Below are 16,209 nucleotides of genomic sequence, written 5' to 3' on the forward strand. Positions count from 1 at the left end.
AAATCACTCTCTCTACTTTTATGCACATCTTTTCGTTAAAAGCCAATAAGTTACTAAAATAACATGTTCCCAAACGAGGCCATGTATTTTATGTTAGTAAACAAATTTATTATAATTAATTTTGTTAAGTTTATTAGAGTTTATCAATTTTACAATGATGACTAGCATTCAAATTTTATAAGAAACATTTTATATTTTAATTTTTTTATATAAAAAATTTAAAAAATAATAAACAAATATGTCACGATTCAATTCAATTCGGAACCATAACTAAAACTTTGGAACTGAAAACCAAATCAATTTGAATGGTTCTATCATATTTAGATTCAGAACCAAAACTATTGCTATTGATTGTTTTGAAAAGTATGTTAAAAGTTAATTTTTTAACTTTTTTTTGCCTTTTTAAACTTTTTTAAAAAATAAATTATTAAAAAAATAGATTAAAAGTAATTAAAAAAAAATACTTTTAATCTCCTGCCAAAAAAGACCTAAAAAAACAAACCAAACAGACAATTTGAATAGAATTGAATCCATCTTGTTAAAATATGTTAGTATTCTATGTTAGTATTGCTAGTGTTATCATTATGTTTAGCACAGCATTATGTTAGCTTTAATAATTATTCTTTGCTTTATGCCACCCTATGTATCTTTTCCTCTCTATAAAAGAGAGTGCACATCTCCTTGTAATATACACAGAAAATCAATACAATTCAATACAATACAGTTCTTTCTCTTTCTTTATACATAAAACTAATATGGTATCAGAGCTATAGGTTAAACTCTTGGTGTTCTTCGTCTTCCGGCGGGCGGCAACCTTGCCTTGACCGTCCGCCGGGCCTCAACCTATTCTCCTTTTGAACTTGTTGACAGTCGTATCGACAACAGCTCTACAATATTGACACTTGAGTTCACTACTGGGCATGTCTCAAGCCCATGCACCATCATCTTGCTTCTCTCCTGCAGAAGCCTTGCAATTGATGCCCATTTGTTTCCATGAATAGTATGGGCCTGGACTATGATGCGATCCTCTTCATCAGTAAAGGGCTTGCGCTTGACGGCAGGGTCTAGCTGATTACACCACCTGAGGCGGCACGATTTCCCGGATCTTCCTGAGATTCCTCGGGCGATCAAGCTCCAATTCCTCGCCCCGAAATCGCTCACAAGCCGACTCAGAATCGCGTCTTCCTCGGGAGATCACGGGCCCTTTACTCTGTCCCATGATGATGACTTTTTCCCAGCGCTGCTTCTGCTTCCCTCTCCTACCACCGCCGCTCGAACGCTCTCGACCCAAACACCTTCGACACCGTCGATCTCTCTGGCACCATCATCGGCCATACTTCTCTCCTGCTGCTCCAAAACTGGGGGGTACACCTTCGACATCAACACCACCACCAGTGTCGCCGTCGTCTGCGGCGGTGGTCTCGCCGGCGACAACGGTTACATCGTCCATTTCTGTATCACCGGCTACTGTATCTGTATCTTCCTCTTTGCTTCTCTCTCTCTAGCTGGCTAGCTAGGTAACCTATCTTTCCAAGATGAAAACCCATGTGATTGAGTTCAAGTTCAACCTTTTAGCCATCTTTGTTATTGGGTTGTCTTCATTCTTCACGTATGGAGTGTCCCAGACCAACCCATCTGATGCTGCAGTGATGTTAGCTCTCAAGAACACCTTAAACCCACCCGAATCCATCGAGTGGTCCGCCGCGAATCGGTGCATCCACCAGATATGGAAGCCGTTGCTTTCTTTTTTTTTTTTTTCCTGGTTCCGCCTTCTGCAAGGTGTTTGGAAGGATGGAAAAATAACTTCTTCAGGGAGGAAAAGTGATGCTAGGAACATGGGGAAGAAGGGAAGTTGGTTTTCTGCCATCAAGAGGGTTTTCATACCTCTGTCAATGGATCGGAGAAGACAAGTTCCAAGGAAAAGAAGAAGGGTTGCTTCTCCCACAGTTGTGTCTCCCAGAGCTACTTTTCAACGAGTTCCACCTCCCTCTTTTTCTAAATTATTCCCTGACAGTGCTTGTTCTCCACCTCCCTCTTTTTTCTAAACAATATTTTTTTATCACCGCCCACTCCATGATTTCAATTTTTTTTTTTTTTTTTTTATTCTCATCATTCTTCCTCCGAGTTACTACATTCTCATCAATTTTCCTTTATCTATATATATATATATATATATACTTTCCAACCACCATCTACTTTCCTATTTCTTTTCTTTTTTTTATATTTACTTTACTCCATCTTTTGACAAGCCCCCGCCACACAAAGCAAACCCATCCTCTTCCTTTTCCATTAGTGGTCGGACCCGCCCCACCACATTTGCATCTCCCATTTTTTTTTTTTTTTTATTATTTAAAAAAAAATAAAACAAAAAAAAAAAAAAAACAAAAACAAAAACCGGAGAAGGAGAACTGCACACCAAACTCTTTTTATTCATATCCGGGGATCAACCCCGATCACAATTTTACACACAAAAAAAAAAAAAAAAACAAAAACAAAAACCGGAGAAGGAGAACTGCACACCAAACTCTTTTTATTCATATTCGGGGATCAACCCCGATCACAACTTTACACACACAAAAAAAAAAAAAAAAAAAAAAAAAACCCAACAACCACATCCACAAGTGGGATTTTTTCTTCTCTACTCTGCCGCCGGTCTCTTCTTCTTGCCTCCGTCCTGAGCAGCCCTTGCCGGTGTTGCCTCCGTGCTTCCTAGCCCGCCGAACACGTTCACTACTCCCTGCTCCTCCACTGCAGCATATGGCGGCCCTCCAAATCGGAACATCACGGTGGCCTTCCGCTTCAGCTCCTTGTTTTCTGCCCTTAGCACGCTTATCTCTGCTCGCGCATCCTTATACATGCATTGGAGCAGAGCCAGCTGGGAGTTAAATTGCTGCACCTCATTTGTCCTACTCTGCAGCCGGTGCGACAAGTTTGTGACCGCCGTCATGGACTCCACACATGCCTTCAAAGTATACTGATTAGCCTCCACATCCGTTTGCACTGCCATTTTTTGCTCCACCGACTGCATCGGAAAGTTCAACGGAGCAAAACTGGCAGCGCTTGGTTGAGTTTCCCTGGCCATCGCACCAGCTCTCTCTCCTGTGGACTCGTTGAGGTCGGGAAAGAGAGTCAGCAGACCACGGGACGACGAAGCCATTTTCTCTCGCCACAGAGTGTTACAGACTCTCTCTCTCAGCACAACAGTGTTACAGCCTCTCTCTCTCAGCACAACGAAGAGTTTTACAGAGGATTTCGCAGGTTTTTTGCTTCTGCCTCGGCCTCAGGCTCTGTCTTGGTTAAATAGCCGAGGCAGCCACGCGCATCGCGCGCCTCTTGACGCCGACAACCTGGCACGCCTTTTCATGGCACGTCTTTTCATGACTCGGGCACGCCTTTTGATGCCACACCTTTTGAGGGCACGACTTTTGAGGGCTCGATATCTACACCCATGTATATCTTTTGGGCAGCCTATATACACACTCATACAGTGTCTTCTACACCGGTCCGCTTTATCAATCCCTTTGTTTCAACCTCAAATAGGTTTCTATCTTCACACCTATTTGAGTTTGAGGGGGGGTTATACACAGTATCATGTATAAGTCGCTCATGGCGCACTCCCTAAGTCGCCCCCTTGGTGCACCACCACAACCTCTTCTACAACGGTCTGACATGACCACACAGTGTCTGCTACAACGGTCCGACATGACCCCGTAAACTGTCTTCTACATCGGTCTTCTACAACGGTCCGACATGACCCCGTAAACTGTCTTCTACATCGGTCCGACATGACCCCGTAAACTATCCTGCTACATCGGTCCAACATGACCCCGTAAACTGTCTTCTACAACGGTCCGACATGACCTCATAAACTGTCCTGCTACATCGGTCCGACATTACCTCATAAACTGTCCTGCTACATCGGTCCGACATGACCTCGTAAACTGTCTTCTACAACGGTCCGACATGACCCCGTAAACTGTCTGCTACAACGGTCCGACACGACCATACCGTGTCTTCTACAACGGTCTGACACAACCATACAGTGTCTCCTATCCCATTTTTTAATTGTCAGCCTATTTTTCTGTTACTCTCTCCAAACTCAAGTTGGTTAGTTTCTATCCTCCTTGAGTTTGCGGGGGCTGTTAAAATATGTTAGTATTCTATGTTAGTATTGCTAGTGTTATCATTATGTTTAGCACAACATTATGTTAGCTTTAATAATTATCCTTTGCTTTATGCCACCCTATGTATCTTTTCCTCTCTATAAAAGAGAGTGCACATCTCCTTGTAATATACACAGAAAATCAATACAATTCAATACAATACAGTTCTTTCTCTTTCTTTATACATAAAACTAATACATCTATTGATTCCACCAATTTTTTTAAACACACCTACGCAGACTGAGATGTGCATGTGTGAGAGTGTGTGACGTGTGCATGTGTATGGCTGGCAAGTGAGTGTGGTTTAAGAGTTGAGGGTAAATTGGTAAATTCAACTTATGATTCCATGACTTGTAGTTTATTTTACAGTTTCCACTGCTGTTGAAGTTTAACAAAATCTGCTACTGATTTCTCTTTTCTCACTGGGACGTAATTCCCTCCTTTATTAATGGAGGGTGGAAAATAGAAATAAATGTTACGGTTGGAGTCACAATGAATGGCAGTCTGATCACTTTTATTCGTGATCTGATCACGTCCGTTCGTTTCATAAATAATCAGAGTACTTGGACAGCTCAGGTGACTACCAAATGGGGCAGGTGTGTGGGTAAGTAAGCAGTAACCCTTCTATTTATATTTATATAGTCTTATTTTGTGAAGTTAGTTAAAAAGTTAATTATTTTAGTTTTTATTGATTTTTAAAAATATATATATATATATATACATATAAAATAATAGAGAAATAATATAATTTAAAATAAGTTAAAACTCAAAAAATGACTTTTTACCCTCTTATCAAAACAAGCCATAAATAGAGATGGGACCAACTTTATTTTTTTGAACGTACCTTATGTTATGGCCTATGTAGTAGTCGTACATTGACTTACAGTGGTTGCATTTCTGATCTCACAATCATAGCCGCTTGATCACTTGATAGGTGAAAAAATAAGTTTCGATTCAGACTACTAATACACCATTATTAAAAACAACACTAATTATGTGGCAACGAGAGTGAAAAATGAAAAAGGAAAAACTATCACATCAGTGTGGGGTACATCTCGCCACATCATTAGTAGTCTGTTTAGTGATGTTTAAATTAGTGATATCAAGCATTTTTGTAAAAAAAAATAGCTTATTTTAATGCTAATAATGTATGCAATATTATGCAGGGATGGTAATCATAAATTATGTATGGGGCCAAGGTTAAATTAGATTTGATAAGTGACTAATCCAAAACAAGTTCTTATAAAAGTTATAAAAAAAAAAATTAAATACATCTAACAAGTTATTTTTTCATTCTTCTTTTTTTTTAAAAATTATGAATTAGAACTCGTCATATAGATGACTAATTTTTCAAAGTGTTGTTGTCCAGAATTTTGCTTGTTTGCTCAAGCAACCATTCCTGCACACAAGCAGTCTTTTACAGTCTGCAAAACTTTGGAAGTTTGAAATCTTCGCTCAAGTGGTCTTTCTTGCGCTCGAGCGAACTTTTGCATGTCTAAATTTCTAGACGAGGTCATTGTGCGCTCGAGCGATGTCACTTATTGTGTCTGTCGCTCGAGCGACCATTCTTGCACTCGAGCAGTCTGTGTGTATATCAGTTCGAGAGGAAGCCATTTTCAGCCACTTTTCTCTCTCTCTCTCTCTCTCTCTCTAAACACTTTAAAAATCGTAGATCTTCACTCTCTCTCTCTCTCTAGTTCTTGAACTCTAGCTCAAAATACTCTCAATCCGTGAGTTTCCTCACCCTACTCCTTTGGAGAAAAATGTTGAGCACGTCGAGGGTTTCAGTTTAATCGGAACATTTTGTGTTTTTGACTCCGTCAAGTTCTACCCTTGTTTCCTCCTTGTCTTCTACTTTGAGGTAAGGATTTTTTTGACTCTTTTATATGATTTTTTGCTTAGTTATTTGTTCTTTGAAAATGGTATTGATTTGGGACATTTTGCGAAAACCTAAGATTTAGATTTGAAATCAAAATAGAGGTTTTCCAAATAGACTCTTGAAATGATTGTGGAGATGTATTTATGAATGAAACATGTTGAAATGGTGCATATTTCTTCTTGAAATTGATTTTGTAAAATAAAGGGGGTTTGCCCTAGATTTTGGATATTGGAATTGTGAAGGGAAATGGAAAATGATGTTGGGTATTGTGAAATTAGAACAATGTTCGATGATGATGGTGGAGTTGGATATGTAATATCACTCCCGTTGTAATTGATGAAATTGTATCTTTTGAATAGAAATATCTGTTTTGGGCTATCAGTGGAGGATAGTCTTTATTGTTATAGACACTGCATGAGGATTAGGTAGAATTGAACTAATTTATCATACATTGTGCAGTAAGCATCATTTAATTTTGAACATTGTAAATGTATTGGTTTTTAAGAAAAATGGGTGAATACCGTGGTGAATCTAGTTAGGGGGTGTGATTGTAGTTTTATTATGTTGGCCTGTGTGTCCATGGTGAAAGTTCAGAAACTCGCGCAATTAGGTACCGATTCTTTCGGGTAATACTGGTAAAATGGCTTAGGTAGTGCTTGTATAGCCTACTAGCAGACACGTACCTAGAGATTCTTAGTGTTTTGTATCTACTGCCTTGTTTTCTATATAAAAGGATTATTTTCATGAATCGATTTATGATCCAGCATTACATTGTTTTTGTGAGGCCCCTGAAAAATTTATTTTCTTAAAAGTCCCTTACTTTTGGAATATTGTAATAAAGACCCTTGATTTCCTAATTAATTTCAACTTGAACCCTAGAGGCAAAAACTCGCAAACCCTAATTGATTTCAGCAACGTATAAATCATTTCTAATACCCTAAATCTGATTAATATGGATTTACCACTTGAAAACCCCACATTTTTTCAGTTTTCATCATATTCGTCGATTTATATCCTTTTTATTCGAAACAAGAAATTTAAATCGAATTAGATTCTCTAACCCTAATTTAATTTAATTATATACTTAAATAGATATTCCAATTTATAAATTAAAGCCAAAGCCCTCACATTTTGATTAAATTACTAATTGACCCCAAGTTAGTATTATTATTATTATATATATATATATATATATATATATATATACTTCTACCTTTAAACCTTTTCAAATAAATTATACACTATATTTTGAAATTTCCATCAAATTGTACCCCAAAAAAAAATTAATAATAAAATAAAATAATCTTCCTAAATCATCATCTTGGCCAGCCACCCTAGGGAAAGAAATACACTTTTTTCAAACAAATTCAAAAATTCATGGAAAAGTACTCTAGTACACCCCAGAACATGGAACCTTGTTTCTACCTCAAGTTCCATCCTAACTAAAGCATAACTATATCATGATTAATTGCATAATTAAGGCCTCTAATCATCCTAATTGAGGCCGAATTGTATATCATTGAGGCTGATAACTAAGATTTCTTAACCTTATCCTTCATTCAATTTGTACATTTTACTTATGTTCAATGTCAATTAGGTTGGATGCGATTGCAGCACAAAATGAGCAAAAGCACAACATTTTAGCCAAAAAAGTACTTTTTGCACGTGCGACCCAACCAATGAAGCCAAACAGAGACTGCAAAAATTGCACGTGTTGCGGGTTTTTCCCGTACGTGCGAAACCTTCTTCGCATGTGCGGTGGTATTTCCTATATGTGTGGCCATACCTTGAAAAATGTGCCCAATGGTTTGAACCTGTTTTGAAATTTTTGAGATATAAAAGGCAGAAGAAAAGACTGGATTAGGGTTTTGAAATTTTCCAAAGGATACGAAGGGCTAGGGTCAAGCTTTAAGAATATCTCTCGTGGTGGTTTTCTCTTCCTCTACCTCTTCCCACTCCTCCATGAGTGGTTAGTTCTTATATTTCTAGGGTTTTGATGAAACCCTAGCCAAGTACATCAGATTTTCTTTTTGATTTTTGATTATGTAATGGTTTAAACAAGTTATATGGTATCCAAGAAGTTTTTAAATATATTTTCCATTATCTCTTCAAGTATTCTTCTTTCTGTGATTGCTGAATGCTTTCCATGCAATGGTTTTCTATTATTTCATATTCAAGGTATGAGACGAGTCATACTATGAGCCTCATTTTGCTATCCTAGTTTAGACCAAACGACTTGTGCTACTTGAGATAGTTCATGCCTATCTATTGAACGTGATAAATCTCTTGATCAATGCTTTGAACTTGTAGTTGCGAAGTATTATTTGGTTCGAACCATACATAATTGATTTTCAAGTTGAGACCTTATTTATGTAACTAGTGGTGAATTCATTACCCAAGATTTTTTCCAAAAATCAATAATCCCCAATTTCACTTTTAATTGCTAGGTTAAATTCTTAATTTATTTTAGTTATTATTAGTTTATGAATCATCATCTTTTTGATCAAAATTAAATTAGGAATTTACCAATTAAATTAGTTTAATTTTGCATTTGTCCCTGTGGATCGACATCTGAACTTACCATTGTTCTAAGAAATTTGGTAAAGTTTAGTATTTATTTTTTGTGTGTAAAACGATCCATCAAATTTTGGCACCGTTGCTAGAGACTTCTGATGAAATTAATTAATTTAAAGTTATATTCTTATTTTAATTTTTAGTTTAGAATTTTATGTTTTCGTGTTGCTAGAGACTTCTGATGTGCAAAGTTTTTGCAAGCAGAGCTATCACCGAAGTGCAAGCGGAGTGCAACCGAGCTTGAAAAACAACCGTAACACTAAAGTGCTTTAAAAAGAAAAAAGAAAAAAAAGAAGAAGCAAATACTCGCAATTAAAGCACCAAAGTGCTAAAAATAGAGGGCTCAAGTAGAGATTGGAGACAATGGTCTACACGTCAAACACCCGTAAGACAAGTAAAGTGTTTTTCGTTAAACTGCTGCGAGTATTTTCCCCTTTGGTATTTTGCTTTGATAACTTAGTGCACAAGAGTCTGAACTTAGTGTGTGTGTGTATGTATGTGAGAGTGGTGTATGCACGGGTGCCATTCTTGCCATCCTGAATTGTGAAGTTTGGATGCATTTCTGGAAATTTGCTCTATAGTGAAGATCCAGGATTTCACCAATGAGGCCTTAATGTTGCAATTGTTCCCATTTTCACAGAAAGACAAAGCCAAACACTGGTTGAACTCCTTACTTGCTAATTCTATTAATACATCAGACCAATTACAGTATAAGTTTTTGAAGAAGTACTTTCCCACTGGTAAGACCAACCAACTTAGGCGAGCCATCACCAATTTTGCTCAAATTGATGGCTAGCAATTTCATGAAACATGGGAAAGACTTCGTGACCTTCTCTAACAATGTCCCCACCACTAAGTGTCTGATTGGCAACTTGTTCAGACCTTTTACTATGACTTAATTGAGTCTCACCGCCAAATGGTGGATTCTTCTTGTGATGGGACATTCATGTCAAAAAATGACGACGAGGCATGGCAATTATTTGAGAACCTAAGTGGTAATTCCCTTCACCATGCCTCTGCAGCCCAGCAAGTCCACCAACCCATAGTTGGAGCCTCAAAAAGAGAGGGCATTTATGAGGTAGGGCACAATCTAGAGTTAACCTAACAAGTAAGGGTATTATTCTGTAAAATGGACTAGCTATTAGCTCCAGGACATGCCTCCACATAGTAAGTTCGACCTCAATTTCACGAGGCATGTCTTATTTGTGCGAGCCCTGCTCATGACTTGAGTGAGTGCCTTTCGGCATCACAATTTCCGAAGTTAATCCAAGAGTATGTGAACGCAGCTCTAGGATTCTCCAAACCTGGTAATGACCCATATTCCAACACATATAACATGTGATGGAGAAATCACCCTAATTTTTCATGGAGACCTCTAGAATTTTAATAATTTTGCCAACCAATCTTTCTATCGCCCACTACAACCTTACTAGTAACCACAACCCCCACCTATTCCTCAAGGCAACTCAGCCTTTAAGACTCAGGTGTTGGAAGTTCTTTCAGAGCTTAAAGGGTTAGCACCAGTAGTTCACTCTCACACTCACTCCATTGCCAAGCTAGAGGCCCAATTAGGTCAAATGGCTAATAACATAAATAGAAGAGATGAAGGAAAATTATCGAGTCAGACTGTGGCTAACCCTAAGGGTCTGTACGGGGCAAAAGGGTCGAGTGGGAATGGAAAGCACCATGAACAGGTACAAGTGGTGATTACTTTAAGAAGTAGGAGGGAGTTAGAGCCTCGGCCAATTGCGTCTGATGCAACTAGGGCTAAGAAGGGTGACCACAGTAGTAAACCCGATGAGAGTAAGAGTGAGAGAGAAACACGTAAGGGGGATGAGTTATTCCCTAGTACTTCACATGAGTCTAAGGCACCATATGTACCTAGGGCACCCTTTCCACAATGCCTTGATACATCATCCCCTTTTAATAAGAAGATGGCATCTATGGAAGCGATAATGGAGGTCCTTAAACAGGTTAAAATCAACCTCTCCCTGTTTGAGGCGATTAAACAAGTACCCTCCTATGCAAACTTTTTGAAGGACCTATGGACGCAAAAGAGTAAATCTAGGACACATGTGTCCCAAAATGTTGTACTCACAGAGCAAGTAAGCTCTATTTTATTGAGTGACACACCTCCCCAAGCTTAAAGACTCATGTGCCCCAACCATTGCATGCATTCTAGGGGACTATTTCATTGATAGGGCCTTGTTAGATTTAGGAGATAGTGTCAATTTATTGCCGTACTTTGTGAACGAGGAATTCGAGCTTGGAGAGTTGAAGCCCCACTACTGTCACACTCTAGTTGGCTGACTGGTCCATCAAAGTGCCACGTGGCATGATTGCGAATGTGCGAGTAAAGGTTAATAGGTTTTATTTTCCTATTGATTTTGTGGTTTTAGATATGGAACCGGTAACTAGCTTTAGGAAACAAATCTCGGTAATCTTAGGTCAACTTTTCTTGGCTACGGCTAATGCATATATTAATTGTCGTACCGGGGTCATGGATGTTTCATGTGGGAATATGCAAGTGAAACTCAATATTTTCCGAGCATCCCAACAACCCCTTGAAAGAGAGAAGTGTTTATTTGTGGATGTTGTGGGTGGGATAGCAGAGGAGGCTTTACCCTCCATTCACGTAGAGGACCCTTTAGAGGCTTGTTTAGCTCATTTTGGATTTGAAGATTTTGATATTGATAGATCAGTTGAGGAAGTGAATACTTTACTTGATTCTTCTTCTACACCAGATTTTCCTCCGTGGAAAGCCCGGTTTGAGTCCCTTCCTCCTTTGTCCAAAGAGCTCGCCATACCATCCTTAGTCATACCACCTACGCTTGAGTTGAAGCCACTCCTGACCACACTCAAGTATGCATTTACAGGGCCTCAAGATACTTTACCAGTCATCATTGCATCTGACTTAACTGCAGAGCAGGAGAGTTAATTAATGCGTGTTCTCGTGGCACATCGAAGTGCTAGCAAGTGATCGGTGGTCGATTTAAGAGGAATAGATCCCTTCGTGTGCATGCATCATATACATTTAGAGGAAAACGCCAAACCTTCTCATGAAATTCAACGAAGGCTCCATCCTAACATGAAAAATGTAGTAAAAAAAGGTTTTGAAGTTATTGGATGCGGGTATTATATACCCCATCTCAGATAGCAAGTGGGCGAGCCCAAGAAATCGGGCATCACTGTTGTTGAAAATAAGAAAGGAGAGTTAGTCCCCATACGAAACACCACCAGGTGACGAGTGTGCATTGATTATAGGAGATTGAATTCCATGACTAGAAAGGACCATTTTCCATAACCATTTATTGATCAAATCATTGAGAGGTTAACGGGACAAGGTTTTTATTGTTTCCTTGATGGTTATTCGGGATATAATCAAGTTTTGGTGCACCCCGCTGACCAAGAAAAGATCACATTCACTTGCCCTTTTAGCACTTTTGCTTATAGGCGCATGCCCTTCGAGCTATGCAATGCACCGACGACTTTTTAACGATATATTTTGGCCATTTTCTCCAATATGGTGGAGAAATTTTTAAAGGTTTTCATGGATCATTTCTCGATGTTTGGACCATCTTTTGAGGAATGCCTTAGAAATCTGACTAAAGTGTTGGAGCAAACTTGATCTTGAGTTAGGAGAAGAGCCATTTTATGGTTCATGAGAGTATAGTGTTGGGACACATTATGTCCCCTCGAGGTATAGAGGTAGACAAAGCGAAGGTTGACCTCATTGTAGACCTTTCTCCATCCACTTATGTGCATTAAGTCCGTTCTTTCCTAGGGCATGCAGGTTTTTACCGTAGGTTTATCAAAGATTTTAGCAAACTATCCCTTCTTTTATGTAGTTTACTTGCTAAGGACGCACCTTTTATCTTTGATGATGCATGTTTGAAAGCTTTCGAAACACTTTGAGTGGCCCTTACTTCCACCTTAATCATGAAATCACCAGATTGGTCGCTCCCTTTTAAAATCGTGTGTGATGCCTCAGACTATGCTATCAGGGCAGTTTTGGGCCAAAGGGTAAATAGGGCACCCAATGTTATTTATTATGCTAGTTGTACTCTCTTGGCTGTACAATTGAACTACACTACCACCGAGAAAGAGTTGCTAGCTGTGGTGTTTGCCTTAGATAAACTCTGGTCCTATCTTCTTGGTTCCAAGGTCATAGTCTTCACTGATCATGTCTCTTTGCGATACCTATTGTCAAAGAAATAGATTGAACCTAGGTTGATTAGATGGATTTTATTGCTTCAAGAATTTGACCTAGAGATCCGAGACAAGAAGGGATTTGAGAATGTGGTGGCGGATCACCTCTCCTGAGTCCTTGTTGAGCACACCAGTGATCCTTTAACTTTGCATGATTCGTTCCCAGACAAACAACTTCTTGTGGTGTCATGAGCGAACCCCCCGCTGTTTGCTCATATTGTGAATTACTTGGCCATTGGGCAACTTACTAAAAATTGGTCTCAGCAAGACAAAGACTAATTTTTTTCACAAGTCAATTATTATTTTTAGAAGGACCCGGAGTTGTTTAAATATTGTCCGATCAAGTGATCCGATGGTGTGTGCTGTAAAGTGAGGTGCATAGCATTCTTGCATTTTGTCATTCTTCTGCATGTGGCAGTCATTTTAGTAGGCATAAAATAGCTGCCAAGGTTTTGCAAAGCGGGTTTTATTGGCCCACCATTTTTTAAGATGCCCATCAATTGTGTAGAACTTGTTTGCAATGTCAGCAAATGGGCTCAGTGTCTCGTCATGATATGATACCAATGTCCCATATTCTAGTTGTAGAGATTTTTGATGTATGGGGTATTGATTTCATGGGCCCTTTCCCATTATCATTCAAGTTTGAGTACATTCTCTTCGCAGTAGATTATGTTTCTAAATGGGTGGAGGCTATAGCTACTCGAACAAACGACTATAAAGTAGTGATAAAGTTTTTGCATGAAAACATCTTTAGTCGTTTTGGGTTCCCTAGGGCCATAATATGTGATTAGGCTACACACTTTTGTAATCGATTCTTTGAGCCGGTAGTCAAAAAATACTCCATCACTCATAAAGTTGGCACTCTATACCACCCTCAAACTAGTGGCCAAGTAGAGGTATCCAATAGTGAGGTAAAGCACATTATAGAGAAAATGGTTAGGACGAATAGAAAAGATTGGTCAAAACGTTTGATTAATGCTTTATGGGCCTACTGCACTACTTATAAGACACCCATTGAAATATCACCATATAGGGTGGTGTTTGGCAAAGCTTGTCACCTCCTAGTTGAACTTGTGCACCGAGCATTGTGGGCTATAAAGAAGTTTAACTTCGATATGGTGGCATCTGGACTTAACTAGAAATTGCAACTCAATGAGTTATGGGAGATTAGAAATGATGCATATGAGAGTTCAAAACTTTTTTAAGGCTTAGATTAAGGAAATTGCAACTCAATGGGTCTAGTATAGCCACCTAACTATGTTTATAGTGAGTTCCGAGGATACCAACTGAGACAGTGAAAAATAGAGTTCGAATGGCAAAACCTAGAACACAAAGGTTTGGAATTTCTAAGACTAAAGTCTGATTTAAATACCCAGGGGTGTGGAGATTACTTCAAAACCACCTCGGTTTGAACTCAGTATGGTAGCCCCATAAGGTGCCTCGATTCTGGATACCGAATCAACCTAGTCTGTCACCCTATTAGAGAATAGGAAAAATTACAAACATGGTTAGGGAGAAAAGTAGTACCCGTGGTTTTCACATGAAGATTATACTTTTATTGAGCATTTAGATGTTTTCGGAGCACTATACTTATTTCATATGTGAAATGAAGGTAGAAATGGTTTGAAATGTTTTTTGGGTTGTACTTGGGTTAAGAAATGGTATAATCTCTTCCAAAAACAAAAAAACAAAAAAATCCCGCACATGCGGCACAACCCACCGCACGTGTGGCACAAAATGATGTCCTCTATTTAGCTACTACTTTCATGGCAGGTGCGAGAAATAGTGAGGCACAGCAGCTATACAAGCGGCCTGGGTCCCGCACGTGTGGTAGAATTTTTTGAAGAAAGGTTGGGTGCTGTTTTATATACACGAGCGTGAGATGGTACAGCCTGTCTCCGCACGTGCGGCGTGTTCTCTAGCATGTGCGCACGTCAGAATTTTCAAAAGAAAAAAATATATATTTCTTTATTGCAATTTTTAATGTATTTTATTTATTTATTTTATTTCTCTTCCTTCCAAAATAAAAAATAAAAAAAAGTTTCTTTATCTACAACCGTAACCCACTTTGACCATCACTCTCAGAGACTCTTTCTCTCTCTTTCTCTCTCTCTCTCTCTACCTTATCTTCTTCTTCCTCATTCTCTCTCACTCAAACCCCACCATTACCAACCCTTCTCCCTTCAACCTTCACCCAACCTCTTCTCACCACCACCTTACCACCGGAGCCTCACCGTTGGTGCCTTATCTTCCCTTCAACTAGCAACCCTCCAATGGCCATTTTTTTCGGCAAATCTCCAATCTTCTTTTCTTCATCATTTTTCTTAATCCTTTTTCAAGGTAACCACCTTCTTTTGTTGAGATTTTTTTTTTGTAGGTTAGTTCCCTGGTAGGGTAATAATAGTTTTGATCATTGTTCATCAAAAAAAAAAACTATTGGGTTGCAAGCAATCGGCCATCGCATGTGCAGCGGAAGAAAAAAAAAAAAAAACCAAACGTGTGTATATGTTATGTTTGTATTTGCCTAGCTAGATATGCACCTACAATGTCTGGTAATATTCTCACTCTTTATTATTTACTTCGCATTTGTTTCCATTGAGGACAATGTCATATTCAAGTTGGGGGATGGAGGGTATTTTGTTTTGTGTATTTCTACTTGGCTCATAATTCATAATTCACATTTATACTTGCTTCACTTGATTACACCACTTCACTTGGTGTTGACTTGTTGCTAGTAAGGTGGTGATATAAGCATATGTTAATTGAGAAACATAGTAGACTTGTATGAAAAGGGTTTATTGGATAAATACTCGCATATGATGTCTGCACTAGGATAGTTGTTTTTGTTTGTGGTATTAGTAGGCTTGTCATGAGTATGCCATGATTCACATGAACACACTATTATAGCAGTGACCTCTCTATTATAATTCCTAGTGTACATCATTAATAATTGCGAGTGTTGCAAAAAAAGAATAAATGAGTAGCCTTGATTCTCACCAAAAAAAAAAAAACTTGACTTGTTTGGGTTCATAGCCTTTTTAACTCGAGTTATTAAGCCCGTAAGGGTGTCTCTACACTTAGTGCCCTAAAACCATCTAGTTTGGAGTCATTGGCCCAATATTTGCTACATGTGTTAATTAAAAAGCTTAGGCGATAGACATTTCATAGTTAAGGAAAAATAAGAAAAATGACTGGTTCGAAACTGCAGCCTTTTCAACTCGAGTTATTAAGCTCGTAGGGGTGTCTTCACACCTAGTGCCCTAAAGCAGTCTAGTTTGGGAGTCATTGGCCCTATGCTTGTTACATGGGTGATTAGAAAGCTTAATAGATCAAGGCATTGCACAATCTTTCCAAAATATATATATATATATATATTTGAGAATC

General features: G+C 38.7%; 1 protein-coding gene across 1 annotated transcript; it reads left to right on the plus strand.

Moving 5' to 3' along the window:
* Window positions 1-10,193: 10,193 nt before the first annotated feature.
* Window positions 10,194-11,554, plus strand: LOC145823917 (uncharacterized). Its single transcript, XM_082923477.1, has 2 exons — window positions 10,194-10,674; window positions 11,016-11,554. The coding sequence occupies exons 1-2, from the start codon at window positions 10,194-10,196 to the stop codon at window positions 11,552-11,554; spliced, it is 1,020 nt and encodes a 339-aa protein (XP_082779603.1).
* The last annotated feature ends 4,655 nt before the right edge of the window (window positions 11,555-16,209 follow it).

The sequence above is a fragment of the Camellia sinensis genome, chromosome 4 (assembly GCF_055761805.1).
Source record: "Camellia sinensis isolate YWXY chromosome 4, ASM5576180v1, whole genome shotgun sequence".
NCBI classification, from domain to species: domain Eukaryota; kingdom Viridiplantae; phylum Streptophyta; class Magnoliopsida; order Ericales; family Theaceae; genus Camellia; species Camellia sinensis.

Bases quoted from the DNA above. Each gene is read 5' to 3' on its own strand.
- LOC145823917 (XM_082923477.1), top strand. From the start codon at position 10,194: ATGGCTAATAACATAAATAGAAGAGATGAAGGAAAATTATCGAGTCAG. The intron at 10,675-11,015 runs GTAAATCTAGGA...TTGTGGTTTTAG, and splicing joins GGACCTATGGACGCAAAAGA to ATATGGAACCGGTAACTAGC.